General features: G+C 48.0%; 1 protein-coding gene across 1 annotated transcript; it reads left to right on the top strand.

Annotated features, from left to right (window-relative positions):
- Positions 1-952: 952 nt before the first annotated feature.
- LOC137817761 (uncharacterized) lies at positions 953-5,621 on the top strand. Its single transcript, XM_068621000.1, has 3 exons — positions 953-1,071; positions 1,202-2,171; positions 5,598-5,621. The coding sequence occupies exons 1-3, from the start codon at positions 953-955 to the stop codon at positions 5,619-5,621; spliced, it is 1,113 nt and encodes a 370-aa protein (XP_068477101.1).
- Positions 5,622-19,801: the final 14,180 nt, after the last annotated feature.

The following is a 19,801-nucleotide window of genomic DNA, read 5'->3' on the forward strand; positions in this document are numbered from 1 at the left end:
TCACGAATTCACACGGGCCCCACGGTGGGCGCCAAATGATCTTGTAGGTGATTCGATCGTCGAAGGACTCGCCACGTCAAGCTCTGTCTTCCGCAAGAACGTTCCAAGCACTTCCCAAAAGCTCCAAGCGAACCTGCGAAACACAACAAACGGCGCCTCTAGCGGCCGATTGCACTCCGACGCTCAAGTCAGCCACGCAAGACCACCAAAGAACTAAGAACTAGGAATCTCAGCGAGACTCGTGTGCACTCTGTGATTCTCTCTTTCTCTCTGTGTGTAAAACTAGTAATTTGCAAGAATGAATCTTACCTCCCTGCATGAGCGTGGAATGCCTTTATATACTCTGCGGCGCGCCTAAGTTATTCATGTACGAAGTAACTTAGCGTGTTTCTTTCACTAGATGTCTCGTGCCACCTCAACGTGAGTAGTAGGTGTGGCCTGGCTAAGCGCATGTACCAGGCGTCACCTACCGTGTGAACGATCACCTCTGCTTTGCTCCATGCACGTTATGGGTTAAGAGACCACCAATCACCGACTGACTGCTAGCTCTCTTAGGCCACTCTCATGCACGGCACTACAAAACGCATAACTTCTCCTTTCTCTGATACTCTGTCACACAAGGCTCGTATGCAACGCTCTCGCCGGGAATCGCCTCTCGTTCCTAGCTTAACTGCGCGTAACACGAAGACCCGATGACCGTCATTCACCCCAGACGACCGATCGGTGCATCATAGCGCCACGCCTTCTACCTCATGAGGCTTATCTAGGCGCTGATCGCACATCCTCTCGGACCACCAATCACCCCCTGATCACCGATCACCCCCTGAGTGACTCTCTCAAAGATATATCAGCTTCCCTGGCCCACGTGTTCCACTAAGAACGGTCCACGTGGCCATCTTTTGCTGACGTCACCGACCACCGATGACCGACCGGATTAGTAACCTTCACAGGGATGGAGGATCCCGAGGCGTACCTCACGGCATTCCACACACAAATGATGTTGGTTGGCGGCTCTGATGCCGTAAAATGCAAGCTCTTTATGAGCACTTTGACTGGGATGGCCCTGGATTGGTTCATCAACCTCCCAGAGGGTCACATAACGTCCTTCGCACAACTCTCACGACTATTTATAGAGCAGTATTTAGCCAACAGGGCCCCAACCCAGTCTCATACGACCTTTTCGACGTGAAACAATTCCTAGGGCGCAGATACGCACACAGCCTGCTAGGGTCCACGAAGCTGCCACAGAGAGAAGGAACTCGGACAGGAAGTGCAGTTACGAGACAAGGAGGGCCTCGCCAAGGGGTCGAGCTGAAGGAAGGAGAGAGGGAAGTAGGCCACTGAGGCACAACTTTGTGGTGGAACTCAAGGACCTCATCGTTGTGCCCAACATAGCTGACAGGTTGAGGCCACCAGTGAAGTCTGACAAAATTCTGGGGCCTCACACGGAATCATGGTGCGAATTCCACGAGGCGTTTGGGCACCATATTAACAACTGCTTGGTGCTGGGCTATCAGTTGGACGAGCTTGTGAAGAATGGTTTCTTGAAAGATTATCTCGCTGGGTCCACCACGACCACAGTCCCGGCGACGCCAGAGGAAGGTCAAGCGCATGAAGTCCCAACTCACGGAGAAGTGCACACCATCTCTGGCGGCTTTTCTGGAGGAGGGCCCACTGCCTCTCAACGGAAGAAATATGTGAGGTCAGTGAGTACGGTTGCAGAGGAATTTCCAGACGACCCATGGGAGTCAGATCTCGTTTTCATAAGGGCTGACCTGCGGGACGTGGTCCCACACGACAATGACCCAGTGGTCATTTCAGTAGTCACGGCAGGAAGGAGGGTGCATAGGGTTCTCGTCGACCAGGGGAGTTCTGCAGATGTCATGTTTTGGTCCACTTTCAACAAGCTACAGTTGTCCTCCGACCTTTTGAGACCCTATACTGGATGCTTGTATGGGTTTGCAGATAATCCAGTAGAGGTACGAGGCTACTTGGAGCTGAGGACAACGTTCACTGATGGAGCAGCATCACGCACCGAGAACATCCGGTACTTGGTGGTCAACGCCAATTCAGTCTACAACATTTTGCTAGGCAGACCAACTTTGAACAGATCGAGGGCGGTGTCCTCCACGCGCCACATGAAGATGAAGCTACCAGATCTCAGTGGTAAGGTAATTGTGATCAAGTCGGATCAAGAAGAAGCCCGTAAGTGCTATGAAAATAGCCTGAAGACAAAGAGAGGCGTGGTCATGGTGATTGAGCGACCATTCGTTTCAAATTCGCAAATGCAGTTAGAACCGTTGGAAGAGGCGACGCTCGCGAAGCCCACGCCGGTCGAAGCTACCTCAGGGGCGACTCCTATAGAAGAAGCGCCTACAGAAGGAAGAAACGGCGATGCCTCGACAATGGAAGGAGTACACGGAGAGGCCTCGCCCACAGAAGGAGAGTCAAAGGCAGGCGCACGCCGACGCACTTAAAGACCACCTGATAAAAGTAGAAAAAGGGGACCCCGTTGTTGGCCCGCTCGTCCCCACACACCGACTCCCTTAGGGTACAAGGAAGCACGACGATATCGTCATCGTGCCTTTTCGCGAAGGCACAGTGATCGTAGGTGCTTGGCTCCCCTATGTGGTCCCTCAAAGCTTTGGTGGACACTAGGCTCGAGCACTCGTCAAGGAGTTCGCCCGAAGCCCACACATAGAGATCCCTCTGGTTAACTCTGGAAGAAGGAGGGTTGACAGACATGTTGGCACGAACTGTCAATAAAGGAACCAAAAGAGCAAAGAAGACGAACTGTCAATGAAGGAACTAAAAGATCAAAGAAGACGAACTGTCAATGAAGGAACCAAAAGATCAAAGAAGACGAACTGTCAATGAAGGAACCAAAAGATCAAAGAAGACGAACTGTCAATGAAGGAACTAAAAGATCAAAGAAGAAAGGTTCAACAGTAGTGCAGAAGGGAAGAATCGACGAGGAAAGAATGCAGGGAGAACTCTTTGGAAGAAAGATGAACAGTACGGAGAAGATGCGAAAGGGTAGAAACAATGAGTTCAAGTGCGGGATTTCAAAGACTCAAGCGTTACAGTTGGGGCGCCAAAGGACGCAAAAAGAGCACCGTGCGATTGGGCCACGTGTCACGAGATTAAGGCACGACCTGAAGAGTCACTTTCCTTGCTCAGAGAATATCAAATCGTCAGAATCCTCGAGGGTGCGCTGCGCCGGCGGTGCAGAAAGTGTCACGTCAACCGGTCAGGAAGTGCCGCGTCATCAAAATACCCCAAGGACAATGGGGGCAAGGCCTTAGCCTTAGTCTTTTCGCTGAAACCAGTGTTAGCTCAAGACTGGGGGGCTTGTGTACCGTCCTGTCCTCGGGCGTAGACCAAAGGTCAGAGTCAACGCATGGTGGGACCCCTCAAGGGACCCAAGGAAGAGAAGTCAACAGGTTGGCCGCTCGAGTCATTGCCTCGTTGAGGCGTCGCCAAAGAGAGGCATCGCCCAATAGGGGCATCGCCTAAAGAGAAACATCGTCGAGTAAAGACATCTCCCGAGAGGCCTCGAGCCTCGACCATACAGAACAATAGTAAGGAGAATTGAAAGGTGGCTTCAAGGCCATAAGTCTAGCACCAGAAGGGGATATCCTGACTCGTGAAGTACCCATGCCACCACTGGGAGACCCTGGAATAGATACGGCCCATGAGAGGGCCATAACCAGGGGAGAACCACATGCATGGTACGAGGGAAAGGTAGACCCACCCCCAGGGCAAGTAGCTAGTGATTGGGGCGCATGAGTTGGCACCCAAAAAGTCAACCCACGTGCCAGAAGCACTTCGCAGGAAAGAGGGCTCACACGTTGGAATAACCCTAAGTTGGGTTGCGGCGCTGTGGGACCCTCTACTCAGAACATCGATCAAGTCAGAAGGGCACGTGGCAAGGCACACGTGCTCATTAAAGGTTTCAGTGAAAGTCTGCCAAGGTACGTGTTAATTTAGTTAAGATTCGAATGTTCCAAGGAATGATTTTATACGCTTTCAATGCGCTTTAACGCGCTTTAAAGATGAGAAGTGTATAAAAAGGGGCCTTGGGAGCATTTGAGGGGGGGGGAGAGTTTTAACCTAATTCTCACAGTTACACAGAGCATAGACACACAGAGCACAAACCCTAATTGTTCTTGACGGCGCACCCAGCTGTTAGCACATTTGAAGTTCTTCCTTCTAGTCTTCTCACAAATTAAAAGAAGTCAAAGAGAAGATCAAGCCTAAAGATAAAGAAGTCTACAAACTCTTAAATAATAGGCTTCATATTAAATATCTCTCTTTATAGTTTCTTTTAAATTGTAAATAATATAGAATAATGTTTAGAAAGGTGCTTAGAGGGAAACATGAGACACCTCTTTTGTAAAAGCATCTTTAGGCTTTAGTTTAGCAAATTCTAGAAGCTTGGGGAGTGAGCTTAGTAAGGGGGGTGTGATCTTAGGAGTTTTTTGGGTAGCTTAGGGAATAAGCTATGTAAATGACCAGCCCTTACTCCTATAAAAGGAGGGCTTAGGTCCTTCACAATTCAGATTGGAATTTTATAGTAGAGAGACTATACTCAAATTTGGAGAGAAATTGTGAGTTTTGAGTCTTCCTCTTCTTTGCCTTATCTTGTGAGCTATGGTGAGCTTCAAGTGGTGGCACTCCATCACTTATCTTGGTTCAAGGTTCCAAGTGGCGTGAATGGCTTCTTCCAATTCTCAAAATCCAGCAAGCATCTTATTCTATAAGTGTTCTTCTTCCCTTTTCTTCAATTTTCCATTTGGTAGTTTTGATTCCTAGAGTTTACTTCTTTTTCTACCGTTTAATTTTGTGTTTCCAGCATTGTGTTCTTAATTCTGTTTTGGTTCAGTAGCTATCTTTTAAATTCTGTCCAGTTTTAATTCTTGTTCTTCTTTCCTTTTGTTTTGATTCAATTTGACAATACATGGACTTCCATATGAGTCATGGTTGGTGCTTAGTTTTGGTGAGTTCTTGAATTTAGAACATTGATCCAATTCTAAAGTAAAGTGCCTTTCAAATCCAGCTCAAGTTGTTCCTAAGAATGTCAAGAATCATGTGTTCTTGTAGTTACATTCACATCATGTGGTATCTAGAGTCTAGGCTTGTTTTTGCTTAAATTTTGAGTTGTATTGCAGTTTACATTTCAAGAGCTCTTAAATTCAAGTTGTTTACCATTCTGTTTTAGGATTTATTTTGAGTTTTTCTTGCTGTTTTCTTTGTTACACCATGTGTTTGTGAAAAGGATTCTAGCACTCATTGTTCATATGAGTATGGCTGCTCTTTTGGAATGGCATTCTCCTTCCTAGAGCTGACCTTAAGCTTCCTTTCACTTGTTGTTATATCTTGTTATATGTCTTTTAATTTTGTAATCATGTCAAGTTTTGTCTTAGTCATGTTATTCCATAATTGTCATTACTTCTAGTAGTACTTTTATTGCTTTGATTGTTTCTTGCTTTGGTTTACTTTCTGTTCTGTAAATCGACCTGAGCTCTTTTGGTGGTGCCTTGTGCCAGTCAGCGTGTTGCTGACATTGCTTGCACTGTTGTGCGTGCCTTGTGCAGTCTTCCCTTATGGTTGGCCAATAGTATCTCGCACGAATGGCCTTCGATGCTAGAGATTGACCACCAATATGAATCCCGCATATCCCTTCATGGAGCTTTGCCATTATTCGTGTGCATTGGTCGTCACTTACACATACCAAGATTGGATGGGTGAACTTGTGTCTGAACAACTCTCCGTCGATGAGAGTGTACGTGGCCGAATTTTTCTTTATTTTTCTGGCCTTTGTGGGTTCCAATGGGAGTATCCCATCAACCAGGTAACACTTGTAGGGCGTCATCCAGGTTTCTCCTCCTTCGACCAAGTAGACCTGTAATGATTCCTCCCCAAGAACTGGATATGTGCTTATCCTGGGAGTTTTCAATGTCTCCTGAGTCAGTGACCGATGACTCCTCGTCCCCTCTCTCGACGTGCTGACCTGATGGACCTCCACCAAATTATCTGCGGTGAAGGTTCGGGGTGTCTTCAGGGTTTCCTGTATGACGGTCCTCTATCTGCCCCCCTTGCTTGAACTGGCGAGCTTAGCTAGCAAGTCAGCTCGAGAATTCTGCTCCCTAGGGACATGTACAAGCTCAAACACCGCAAACGACCCTTTCAGAACTTGGACGTAACCTAGGTATGCGGCCATCTGAGGATCTTTGGCCCGGTATTTTCCCGTTACTTAACCTGTGACCAGTAGGGAGTCACTCTTCGCCAACAAACTATGCGCATCCATCTCCTTGGCTAATAGCATGCTAGCGATCAAGGCTTCGTACTCCACTTGGTTGTTGCTGGCCTTGAAGGCGAACCGTAGGGCTTGCTCGATCAATAGCCCGTTCGGTCCCTCCAAGATGACGCCAGCTCCGCTGCCTTGCTAGTTAGAGGACGCATCTACAGAGAGCACCCATAAGAAGTTGGCTTCCTCTTGGTGTGCGTCTACCGAGGAGAGCTCTACCACGAAATTTGCGTAGACTTGGCCTTTGATTGGGCCTTTGGCTCGTACTGGAAATCGAACTCTGATAGTTCCATTGCCCAACGCACCATCCTCCCCGCCACGTTCGGCTTCTGTAGGACTTTGCAGATAGGCAGGTCTGTCATCACCACTACAGTAAAACTCTGGAAGTAGTGACGAAGTCTCCTTGCTGAGAACACCACTGCCAAGGCCGCCTTCTCTAGGGCCTAGTACTTTACCTCGGGCCCTTGCAATACTTTGCTCATAAAGTATATTGGCTTCTGCACTTGGTCCTATTCCTGCACAAGGACTGAACTGATCGCCCGTTCTGTTACTGCGAAGTACAGGCGAAGCGGAGTACCCAACTGTGGCTTGCACAACACTGGGGGACTTGCCAGGTACTCCTTCACCTTGAGGAACGCCTCCTCTCACTCCCCGGTCTAGATGAACCTGTTGTTCCTTCTTAGACACTGGAAGTAAGGTTGACCTTTGTCTCCTCCACCTGATACAAATCTAGACAGAGCGGCCATCCGCCCTGTCAACTGCTCCACCTCCTTCATTGAGATCGGACTCCTCATCCCGAGGATTGCAGTGCACTTCTCGGGGTTTGCCTCTATCCCACGCTCGGTGAGTAGGAAACCCAAGAACTTACCCTCTTCCACCCCGAACACACACTTCTTGAGGTTCAGCTTCAATTTATACTTAACTATTGTTGTAAATAGCTCTTCTAAATTAGCGACATGCTGATCCTTCACCCGTGAGGTCACCACCATGTCATCCACGTAGGCTTGCACATTTCGCCCTATCATGGGCGCGAACACTCTGTCCATCAGCCTCTGGTAGGTGGCACCTGCATTCTTCAGCCCAAAGGGCATCATTGTGTAACAGTAGCAAGACAACTCTGTCATGAATGCCATCTTGCATTCGTCCCTGAGATGCATCTTAATCTGGTTATAGCCAAAAAAAACATCCAAGAATCTGAGTATTCTCAACCCGAGGCGCTATCCACCAAAGTGTATATGCTTGGTAGGGGATATGAGTCCTTTGGGCAGGCCTTGTTGAGGTCCGTGAAGTCCACGCATATCCTCCACTTCTCGTTAGCCTTCTTCACTAGGACCACGTTTGCCAGCCACTCGGGGTACTGAATTTCCCAGATGTGGCCGACGCTCAACAACTTTTGTGTCTCTTCCTTGATGACTTGCCACCTCTCTTCGTTAAACTTTCTCTTTCTCTGGCGAACAGGCCTGACCTGGGGGTCAATCGTAAGGTGATGGCATAGGAAGTCGGGGTATATGCCAGGCATGTCTGAAGCGGACCATGCAAAGGCATCCAGGTGTCGTGTTATGACCTCGACAATCTGGTTGTGCGTCCCTTGTTCTAGTGATTTGCCAAGTTTGAACATTCTGTCGCCGATCTCCCGTTCTAGGACGTCTCTTGCTGGTTCGGGTCGTCTCTCCCGGGTGATCTCTGCCCGGGCGACCCCTTCTTCACTTGGTGATCGGGTGGTGGCTGTGAACACCCCTCTCTTTGTCTTGAGGTTATTCTCGTAGCATCTCTTAGCCTCCTTCTGGTCTGACTTGATGGTGATCACCATTCCCCCCAAGTCAGGCAGCTTCATCTTCATGTGCCTCGTCGACGTCACCGCCCTCAACCTGTTCAGTGCGGGTCTACCCAACAGTATACTGTAAGCTGAGGAAGCGTTAACAACAAGGTACCTGATGTTCTTTGTGCGGGAGGCGACACCATCTGTGAAGGTGGTTCTTAGCTCTAGGTGCCCATGCACCTCCACCTGGTCTCCCGCAAAACCATACAAACAACCAGTGTAAGACCTCAGTTGATCAGGAGACAATTGCAGCTTGTTGAAAGTCGACCAGAACATCACGTCGGCCAAGCTTCCCTGGTCCACCAGGACACGGTGTACCTTTCTCCATGCGGTCACTACTGAGATCATCATTGGGTCATTGTCGTGGGGGACGACATCTCGAAGGTCGGCCTTGGTGAAGACAAGTTCGACGCCAAGGGCTTGATCTACCTTTTGGGCCTCTACCGTCATCACCGCTCAAACATACTTCTTCCGCTGAGAAGCGGTGCATCCTCCACCTGAGAAACCCTCCGAAATGGTGTGAATCTCGCCATGAACGGGCATCTCATGCCCCTGATCTCCTCCTGGCACCATCATGTTCTCATTCTTGGTGTTGAGCCTCACCACATGTGCCCCAAAACGATTAAGGAAATCTTTCAAGGACTCTCCCTAATACTGTCTTACGTCGAAAAGATCGTAAGAGATTGGCGGGGGAGCCCGATTGGCTATGTATTGCTCCCTGAACAGTGTAGAAAACTGCGTGAACGACGTCACATACCCGTTAGGGAGGCTGACGAACCATCTAGCGTTGTGTCTGTCAGTGTACTCATAAACATCTTGCAATGCACTGCATGAACCTTCAGTCAGCATCATCTGTGTGTGGAAGGCCGTGAGATGGGCCTCTGGGTCCTCTACACCTTTGAATGTGGCTTTAGGACCCACGAACATGGCTAGTATCACGATGTCCATGATCGCCTGCGAAAACAACATTGGGAAAGCCCTGGGTGGTGTGGCTGGTTCTTGCTCCTCCACCGCGCGTTCCCCTGCCTGCTTTAAATTCCTGCGCAGTTCCTCATTTGTTATGCGTAGTTCTTCGTTTCTGGCTTGCGACGCGACCAAATCTATCTGTATACGTTCTTGATCCATTCTTGATGCCGCCACCGTTTCTTGAAGGGCGCGCATTGTTTTTGTACCGATCAGGTCATCGGGTGTGATGACGTGGCAACAAGCGACAATATAGGCGTGTTGAATGGGACACCTGGCCGACAGAAGGGAAGTAAATCGGGAAGTCAGTACAGCCGCCGATCGCTGAAGTGGCGTTCTCCGATCTCTGATGTGCGTAACCGGCGGTCACCAGAGTTGCGTCACAGTCGCCACATGTGAGTACTAGGAGATCGGGTGGTTAGAGATCGCCGGGGAATGCCAGGAGATCAGGTGGTTTACACACCGCCGAAAGAGGCACATCGCCGAACGATCAGGAAAGCTTATTTAAGGTTTCCAAGAGGTACAAGTATGGAAGACGAGTGATATGTTTGTCACGTGGCAGCGGAGGATGAGGTTATCAGATGATCACACCCTAGCCAGAGGTCGGGTGATGAAACAGTTCCCCAGAACATGCATGGTGTGTAAGTGAAACATATCGTGATGGCGGCAGGCGAGACCACAGAGATGGTGCGCGTGGTGGCACCCGGTACTCACCACTTAAGGGGTCGCGCTCCAAGGAAAGCCGTGCACCGAGTTACTCCCTGTGTGGATAACTTAGTCGAATGGCGAGAAGAGTAGAAGTGAAGCTCAAGTTGTGAAAGCCCCAGATGACGACACATGTAGGGTTGGATGCTACCTGTTACTCCAATCCAGATGACGACACGTGTAGGGTTGGATGCAATAGAGAAATGACGCTCAAGCTATCCTAGCTCAGATGGTGACACGTGTACAACTGGATGTGAGCCACGCGTCCAGAGGTGTAACCATCAGGAGAGAGAAAAGGCTCAGGTATATAAGGAACACTTAACAGATTTATGAGGTACGCTTTTCAGAACGCATTTCATACACTGAGATTCACTACGCACGGTTCCTTGAGTTGAGATATTCTCTTTGAGTTTTTGGTGATTCCTCTACTGACTTGGGCGTCGGAGCGCGATCGGCCGCAGTGGCGCCACTTTGTTTTCTTCAGGTTCTTGCGAGGAATTAAGGCGTGAAGAGCAAAAGCTAACGTGGTGCGAAGCTGATCCAGAGGAAAGATCTTTGACGCGGCAAGACTCTTGCACTCAAGTCAAGCGGCAGGATCATCAGGCGCCCACCGTGGGGCCGTGTAAAACGTGTTTCCCGCCCATAGCGTGAGTTTCTTGAAGTTTCTGCAGTTCTTGTGTGGTTGTTTGCTGGTGCAACCATTTTCTGAAGTCTTTCACCGTTCATTTGCGCATTGAATCGGTGAATCGAGGTTTTCACCGTTCGTTTGAGTTTTCAATCAGTGAATCGAGGTTTTCACCGTTCGTTTGAGCATTCAATCAGTGAATCGAGGTTTTCACCGTTCGTTTGAGTTTTCAATCGGTGAATCGGGGGTTTTAGTGGAGAAGTAGGAAGTTCGTGTTGAGATTGCGAGTTTTTGTGGAGGTTTGAGTATCTGAGTCGATCGTTCGCTGTCGCGGTTGTTTTCTTGGAAGTTTTTCGAGGTTAGAGAAGTTCTGACCGATTGATTGCTGGAGCAGTCGTTCCAGTGGTGAAGGCCCTAGTCGTTGGAGTTTGATCTGTTGATATCTCATGAGAAAGATAAGAAATACGCGTTCAAGTCCCGTTGTGCCACCTGTTGAAGAGAGCGCTGTAATCATGGTGCAAATGATGGAGATGATGCGCACGTTGCAAGAGAATGTGGAGGCGTCGCGCGCTGAGCAAGCGAAGATGCACGAAGACCTGGTCGCATCTCAGGCCAGAAACGAAGAGCTCAGCAAGGTTAATGAGGAACTGCGTCAGTCTCTTCACGAGCAGAGAGGACGCACAACCGTTGAAGAAGTTGCACCGTCGTCTCCACCGCGCGTTTTTCCGATGCCGTTTGCTCAGGCGATCATGGACACGGTGGTCCCTGCGAGCATGGTGGCTGTGAAAGCCTCTTTCACCGGCTTGGAGGATCTTGAGGCACATCTCACCGCGTTTCATACGCAGATGATGCTGTCAGGGGGCTCAGACGCAGTTTATTGTAAGATGTTCATGAGCACACTCCATGGAACAGCGCTGGAATGGTTCGTCAGCCTGCCTACAGGTCACATAACCAGTTTCCAGCAGTTCTCTAAGCTTTTCGTCAACCAGTACATCGTGAACAAGGCGCCACCTATGGTGTCTTATGACTTGTTCGACGTAAGGCAGCATCAGGGAGAGTCCCTCAGGGACTATCTGAATAGGTTTGGAGCACAGATGTCCGCTTGCCTGGCAAGGACGAGGAGATGTTTGTGCACACCTTCAAAAAGGGCGTGCTGCCTGGACCTTTCAGCGAGTCACTGATTAGGAGCCACCTCGCCACGTTTGCTGAAATCCGGCGACGTGCTGTGGCTCACATCACCGCTAAGAGCGAGGTTGCAGAAAAGAGAGGGATCGTGGCTCCTACTAAGCCACGGGCCCAAACTAGGATTCAGCCGCAGAGGGTGTTGGAGACGGCGGCAGCCAAGAAGGATGAAAGGACTCGCCATCCTTAAGATCCAAAGAAAAACAAGGGGAGAGGGCCAGGGCGCCCTAGAGAGTTCAACTGCCCCCCGAGGTACGAGTTCGTCATGGGATTGGCAGACCTGATAGCTATCCCCAACATAGCCGCCAGGCTTAAAGTGCTTGAGAAAGTTTCAGACAAGGTGTTGGGACCAAAACCGGACACATGGTGCGAATTCCACAAAAGTTTTGGTCACTCCCTTGATTCGTGCTTGGCTCTGGGTTACCAACTCGCAGAATTGGTCGAGTGCGGTTTCTTGAAGGATTACCTGCTGGACAAGAGAACGGGGCAAGCGTCGAGCTCCCAGCCGGCGAGCAGTGAGGGCAAGCAGCATGAGGTGCCCATTCACGGCGAGATCCACACCATAGCTGGAGGTTTCTCAAGGGGTGGATGTACTGCATCACAGAGGAAGAAATATGCAAGGTCTGTGATGGCAGTAGAAACGTTCGAGGATCACTCGCCGGATGTGGACATTACGTTCACCAAGGAGGACCTCAGGGACGTTGTGCCTCATGACAACGATCCCATAGTTATCTCGCTAGTCACGGCGGGAAGGAAGGTCCACCGGGTGCTGGTGGATCAAGGAAGCTCGGTAGATGTCATGTTCTGGCCGACTTTCAACAAGCTGCAACTACCCCTTGACCAGTTAAGGCCCTATGGAGGATGCTTGTATGGGTTTGCTGGCGACCAGGTGGAGGTCAGGGGGTACATTGAGTTGAGAACTACATTCACGGACGAGGCGGCCTCGAGAACGGAGAAAATCAAATACCTCGTCGTGAATGTCCCTTCGGCGTATAACATTCTGTTGGGAAGGCCGACCCTCAACGGGATAGGAGCTGTGCCCTCAACAAGGCACATGAAAGTTAAGTTGCCGTCAATGGAGGGAGTGGTGATCACCATAAGGTCTGACCAGAAGGAGGCAAAGAAGTGTTACGAAAATAGCCTCAAGACTAAGAGGTCGGTGAGCTACGTCACCACAACGTCGCCTCCCGGTGTGGAGCCCAGGCCAGTAGAGGAGCGGGTTGTTGACACGGCGATGGAGGTGATCACCGAAAGTGACGAGGTCATGATGGACGCCGAGGCGGGGGGAGAGAAGTGAGAAACCGCCCAGAGGAGGCCAGGGAGTCGGGAATCGCCAGGGCGGTGATCGCCAGTGAAACAAGGCCCAAACCAGTCGAAGAGTGACTTGAGAGGGAGATCGGGGGTAAGGTCTTAAAGTTGGGGAAATCTTTGGAAGGTGAGACACAAGACTAGATCGCCAAGGTGATAGAAAGGCATTTGGACGCTTTTGCATGGTCTGCTTCAGACATGCCTGGAATCAACCCCAATTTCTTGTGTCATCGCCTAGCGATGGACCCTCAGGTCAGACCAGTGCGACAGAGAAGAAGAAAGTTCAACGAGGAGAGAAGATAGGCGATTAGGGACGAAACGCAGAAGCTCCTCGCCACGGGCCATATCAGGGAGGTCTAGTACCCTGAGTGGTAAGCTAATGTCGTGCTGGTAAAGAAGAGCAACGGGAAGTGGCGCATGTGCGTCGACTTCACAAATCTAAACAAGGCTTGTCCGAAGGACTCGTACCCTTTGCCGAGCATAGATGCCCTGGTCAACAGTGCAGCAGGGTGTAAGTTGTTGAGCTTTCTGGACGCCTTCTCGGGGTACAACCAGATTAAGATGCATCCTATGAATGAAGAGAAGACCGTCTTCATGACTGAGAGATCGTGCTACTGCTACAAGGTGATGCCCTTTGGGCTGAAGAATGCGGGGGCCACGTACCAAAGGCTGATGGATAAGGTGTTGGGTTTAATAATGCCAAAGTTCAAGAGGGGGGGAGGGGGAGGGGGTGAATTGACCTTTTAAAACTTTCTCGCAGAAACAGTGTTTAACACAGTTTACAGAAAATAAATCGATTTATGTGAAAATGAACAGATTTATTTCAGCACTGTTTTTGTTTGAAAAGCGTTTATACAGCAAGGTTAATCACAAGATTATGCAGATAGATTTTCCAGATGCACAACATGCCAATTAATTGAGTAACCTTTACAATCAACCTGTTCCAGTGGCTTTTAACAAATTATAAGTGTTCTTCTTGAAATCAAACAGTTTTCCAAAAATTACGATCAGGATGAAACGAGCCCAGAAAAAACAGATTTATTAATGAATGAACAAATTTATTTCTTTGCTGTTTTATCAATTATGCAGAAACTTAATTGCAGAGATTGAGAGAGAATGAACACAAGGCAGTTATACTGGTTCACTCAACTGAGCTACATCCAGTCTTCACCTAAAACCAAGGTGAAATTCACTAAATCACAATACAAACAAACACAATTCCCACTGTTCTTGAAACCTACAAGAACTTAGGTACTCTTGCTGAAAAAACCTATTTCAGCTCACACACACTCTTCAAGAAAACCTATCAAGAAGAGTGTTCAACCAAACTATTACAAGAAATGTGAAGTGAAACGACTACACCTGATTGAGGATACAAAGATCTGCCTTAAACCAGTAGGCACCAGTAGGCAAGATTGCTAGTACAGTAGCAACACCTCACACCAAGCTTTTGGAACCAAACCAAGAACAAGCACTTTGTGATTTTCAAAATCTTTGAAGAACAAATGCTAATCCTTTGTAAACTCTTAATTCTCTGCTGTCAAACTTGTTTTTGCAAATGTATGAACGATGTTTAAACTCAGAAACAAGTTTTCATTTTATAGAAAACCAACTTATAACAGAATTTTGAAAAACAGTTGATCCTGCCTGTTGATCAGAACGTTGGAACTTGCCTCGTCAAACTTGGATCGACGTGTGCACCGCTTCAACCTCCGTCCTCCGCCAAGATCCACCTCAAGAACCTGCAAAAGAACAGAGCGGCGCCGCTGCGGCCGATCGCACTCCAACGCCCAAGTCAGTGACGCCAAGAACGCCATCGAACTCCATCGCACTTCAGCAATACAACGCCCTTGCTGCTCCTGAAGAGCTTGACGCAGCTCCTCAGTCACCTTGCTAAGCTCATCATTCCTGGCGCGAGAGGCGGCCAGGTCCTCAGGCATTCTCGCCTGTTCTATGCGCGAGGCTTCCACAGTTGCCTGCAACGAACGCATCATCTCTGCCATCTGCGCCATGGTCATGGCGGCGGCGCCTTCAGCAGCGACGGGCGCAACTGGACTTGAACGATTGCTTCTCATTTTTCTCATGAAACTTGGCGAATCACAGAATGCAGCGAACAACACTTACTTCAGCTACGATTGATTAAACGATCAATCGGTCAGAGCCTCGCAAAACTTCGCAAAAAACTCAAGAACACCGCGAATCCTCCAAAGAAACCTGCAACTCCACCAGAAACCAGCGCTTCTCCTACGGATAACACAACGAGCCAAGGAACTCGAACTTCACCGAACAAATCTCGCGTAAACAACAGAAAACCTCACTTCACCGAACAAAAACCCGAACAAACGGTGGAAAACGCGAAATCACCGAACAAATCTCAAACGAACAGCGAACAGTGGTTGCACCAGCACACAACCACGCAGAAAACTACGAAAACCTCCAAGAACTCACGCTGTGGATGGGAACAGGTTTTACACGGCCCCACGGTGGGCGCCTGATGATCCTGCCTGTTGACCAGAACGTTGGAACTTGCCTCGTCAAACTTGGATCGACGTGTGCACCGCTTCAACCTCCGTCCTCCGCCAAGATCCACCTCAAGAACCTGCAAAAGAACAGAGCGGCGCCGCTGCGGCCGATCGCACTCCAACGCCCAAGTCAGTGACTGAACCACCAAATACTAAGAGCAATAACACTCAAGAACTCTCAAGGAACCGTGCAATGTTCTCTCTCACAGTATGCTCAAGAACTCGCAAGCGTAAAGAGTATAATCTGAACGTGCGTACCTCGAAAGTTCGTTGGGAAACCCTTTTATACCTGGTCACTTTCTCTCTCCTGGCAGTTACAGACCTGGAAACGTGGCTCGCATCCGATCGTACACGTGCCATCATCTGGAGCCTCCTTGACTTGGGCGCTGCTTCTGACTCTCTTTTGGCTAAGTTACTTATGCATGGTACTGCCCAGTGCATAGCTAACTTGGGAGTGCGATCTCTACTGGAACTGGCGAGTTAGGGTGCCTTCGTACACCTTCCCTGCGGTCTCGCCGGCCGCCTTCATAATCTGCACCACCTTCATCTCTGGCGATGTGCTTGCTCTAGCGATCTCCAATCACTAGGTCGCCTGAGTTTACATCTGGCGACTTCATCTTTAACCCGGTGATCGCCGATTCTGGTATGCTGGAGATCGGAACACGCCAACTTAATAATTGGCGACTTCACGAGCCCCCCGACTTCTTTCCCTTCTGCCAACCTGGCGTCTTGGCAACACGCCGATACCGTAGCTTGATGCCACGTCATCACTTCCGACTACCAGGGCGGTACAACAGTTAAAGCTGTTATAAAATGAACAGATTGAAAATAAAATGAACAGATTTATTTTCAAAAGCAGTTAGAGAATTTGTTAAGTGAGGAGACTTAGTCAACCACTCTGGTGCAGGGATAAAACTGAAAAAAACGTTTAAGCTAGATATGTCACCAGAGATAAAAAGAATCTATTCATTTACAGATGAACAGATTTATTTTTCAAAACGAAAACAAAAAGGCTTAACTATTTGAAACACAGTCGTTTTGAAAGATAGAAGACTTAGTCAAAATACATGATGCACAAAATCTAATTTTCACAAGACTTAGCCAAGGCATCAGTGTAAAAATGAATCTGTTTATTTAGAAAAGAACAGATTTATTTTTATGCAATAAACGTGTTTTTTGTAAAACATGTGAAAAACAATTTAAGAAATCTTATGCTTGTTCTTATCACATGGCCAGTGGTTATGAGGTGAGTTACTCAGCAAAAAGCCCACTCTTAGACAACCTCTAAGCACTACCTAAGACACACTTAAAGCAAAGCAAAATACACATGAAATGTACATAGAAGTCTTCATCAAACACAATCTTGAAGGGGCAGCAACCATCTTCAACAATCTCCCCCTGTTTGATGGAGACAAATCCCCATAGCTAACCTCATAGCTTTGTTGCTTTAAGCACATGCACTGCACCAGATTTTAAACCAGAAAAAACAGCAACATTGCATAACATGAGAAATGGTTTTAAGGTGCAGAATTAACTCCCTGTTTCAGCTAGCTTCACCTGGCATGGTGAGCTATTTTTCAGCTATTTTTCTCCCCCTTTGGATTCATCAAACATCATATAAGCATAGGGGAAAAAAATTATAAAACAGAAACCATAACCATAATAGTCCAGAAAATAAAATCATATTGTTCAGCATTACAGACATTTGAAAGCTGATAAAGAAAGCATTAAAAACAGATGACTACTGATCCTTGTAGTAAAGCTCTGCAAGTTGTACCTGAACCCCTTCAATCTGATCATCAAGGTGTTGAAACCTTGCGTGAGTAGTCTCAAAGTATGCCCTTTGTTCTGCAGACATTACATCAAGACGATACAACACTTGCCTTTCAAATATAGACATTGGTTCTCCTCGGTATTCTGGAGATTGATAGGCAACTATGGCATTTGCAGCAACTTCCTCATGCACATACTGGGTAGCAGGTGAGTCATCATCCATAGGAACAGCTTCATCCTCATCCTCATTGTGGAGGTTTGATGCCTCATGTTCTGCTTGAGGGTCCTTCCCTTTGAGAACCACCCACTTGTCCTCAACTTTGTGAAAACCCATTTTGGTGAGAGTTGAAGTATCAATCTCACTTACAGCCTTGATAGGGTCGTTTCTCTCATTTGTAACATCAATACCAAAGTAATCAATCAATTTGGAAACAATTATAGCATAGGGAAAGCGGTAATAAGCCAACCTTTTTTATTTGAGCATGTGTTCATTGATAATAAAAACCTAGTTTACCTTAATCTGGTTCATGATGCAATATAGGAGGATTATATCCTCTTCATGTAAGACAACATGGTTTGTTCCTCTTGGAATAAGTTGCCATGCTATGATGTAGGCAACTAGGCAAGGAGTGAGGTTCAAGTGCCCTGCATGGAACCTGTTTATACTCTCTGTAGGATTCCTCATGCAGCTTTTATAGTATTGTAGCTTGTTGAATTCTAGGATTCCACTGGTGTTTCCCTTCCCTACTTTCAGTCCAGCATACTTTATTCCAACCACAGAATTCCACACCTCACTTGTGAACTTCATCTTGGTCCCTTTCACATAAGAGACAACATTCTTTCCATCCAATGTGAGGTTAGTGTAAAACACCTTAACCAAGTCAGGATATCATTACCCGTTAATTCCAGCAGCTTTTTCAGTTTCTGGTGCTTCAACACAGCCCTTGTTTCTTCCAATTTTTCAGATTTCAACCAGTTGAAATCCAGCACCTTGGGTATATTAATCTGCTTTCTGCTTGTCTCGTGAATGTAGGCATTGATTGCTTCTTCATTTCTAGCGAACCAACCTTCTAGCACACCTTGAAAGGTGGTTTACTTGCCCTTATTTTTCTGTTTCTTTGAAGAAGAAGTCATGGTTGAACCAGAATTTTTCTCTTGTTTCAAATGGTGAGAACAGAAAATGGGTAGCCAATGTGGGTAGCAGATATTCACACAGGTTTATATAGAAATGAATAGGTTGATATGATAGTTATGAGTGGATATGCATGAATATTTTATGCTCTGAATTTGTGCAGAGAATCTTTGAAAATGTGCAGCAAATATTTAGGGTCACGATGCACACAATTCATACCTTTATTGAGCACCCAAACCATCAAATCGGTTACATAACCATGACCAAAACCGTCAAAGGTACAGAGGTTAATGCCCACTAGGTCAATCAAGCAGTCAAAAATAAAAATTTCTCTTTCCTAGTTGTACCGACCAGGTAGTCGGGAGTGATGACGTGGCAGCAAGCGATAATATAGGCGTGTTGAGCGGAACACCTGGCTGACAGAAGGGAAGTACATCGGGAAGTCTGGGTAGTCGCCAATCGTTAAGTTGGCGTTCTCCGATCTCTAGCATATCTAACCGGCGGTCACCAGGCTGGTGTCATAGTCGCCATATGTGAGTTTAGGCGACCAAGTGATCAGAGACTGCCGAAAGAGGGACATCGTCGAAGGATCAGGAAGGCTTGCTTAGGGTCTTCAGAGGGTACGAGTACGAAGGACGAAGTTATCAGATGATCATTCCCTAGCCAGAGGTTGAGGCAAGGGAACAACTTACCAGAACATGCACGATGAGCAAGTAAAGCAGATCGTGATAGCGGCAGGCGAGACCACAAAGAAGGTGTGCATGGTGACACCCCGTGCTTGCCACTATAAGAGATCGCGCTCCAAGGCAGTTATGCACAGAGTTACTCCTCGCATGGGTAACTTAGTCGAACAGCCTGAAGAGTAGAAGTGATGCTCAAGTAGAGGACGCTCCAGATGGTGACACGTGTACAGCTGGATGCGAGCCACGTGTCCGGAGGTATAACTGTCAGGAGAGAGAAAATGCCCAGGTATATAAGGGACTCTCAACAGATTCTGAGGTACGCGCGTTTAGAACACTTCTTTACGCTTTGAGAACACTTGAGTACGCTGAGAGAGATTTTGCACGGTTCCTTGAGTTTTAGCTTTCCTCTCTTAGAGTTTTTGGTGATTCCGTCACTGACTTGAGCGTCGGAGCGCGATCGGCCGCAGCGACACCACTCTGTCTTTTTCAGGTTCTTGAGGAGAATCGAGGTGTGAAGGACGGAAGCTAGCATGGTGCAAAGCTGATCCAGAGGGAGATACCTTTGACGTGGCAAGACTCTTGCGTTCTGGTCAACCGGCAGGATCATCAGGCGCCCACCGTGGGGCCGTGTAAAACCTGTTCCCATCCAGAGCGGGAGTTCTTGAGGTTTATGAGATTTTTGTGTGGTCGTGTGCTGGTGCGACCGTTTCGGCGTTTTCCACCGATTGTTCAAGTTTTCATTCGGTGTATCAGCGTTTTTCACCGTTCGTTCGAAGTTT

Source organism: Phaseolus vulgaris, chromosome 10, assembly GCF_000499845.2.
Source record: "Phaseolus vulgaris cultivar G19833 chromosome 10, P. vulgaris v2.0, whole genome shotgun sequence".
Classification (NCBI taxonomy): Eukaryota; Viridiplantae; Streptophyta; class Magnoliopsida; order Fabales; family Fabaceae; genus Phaseolus; species Phaseolus vulgaris.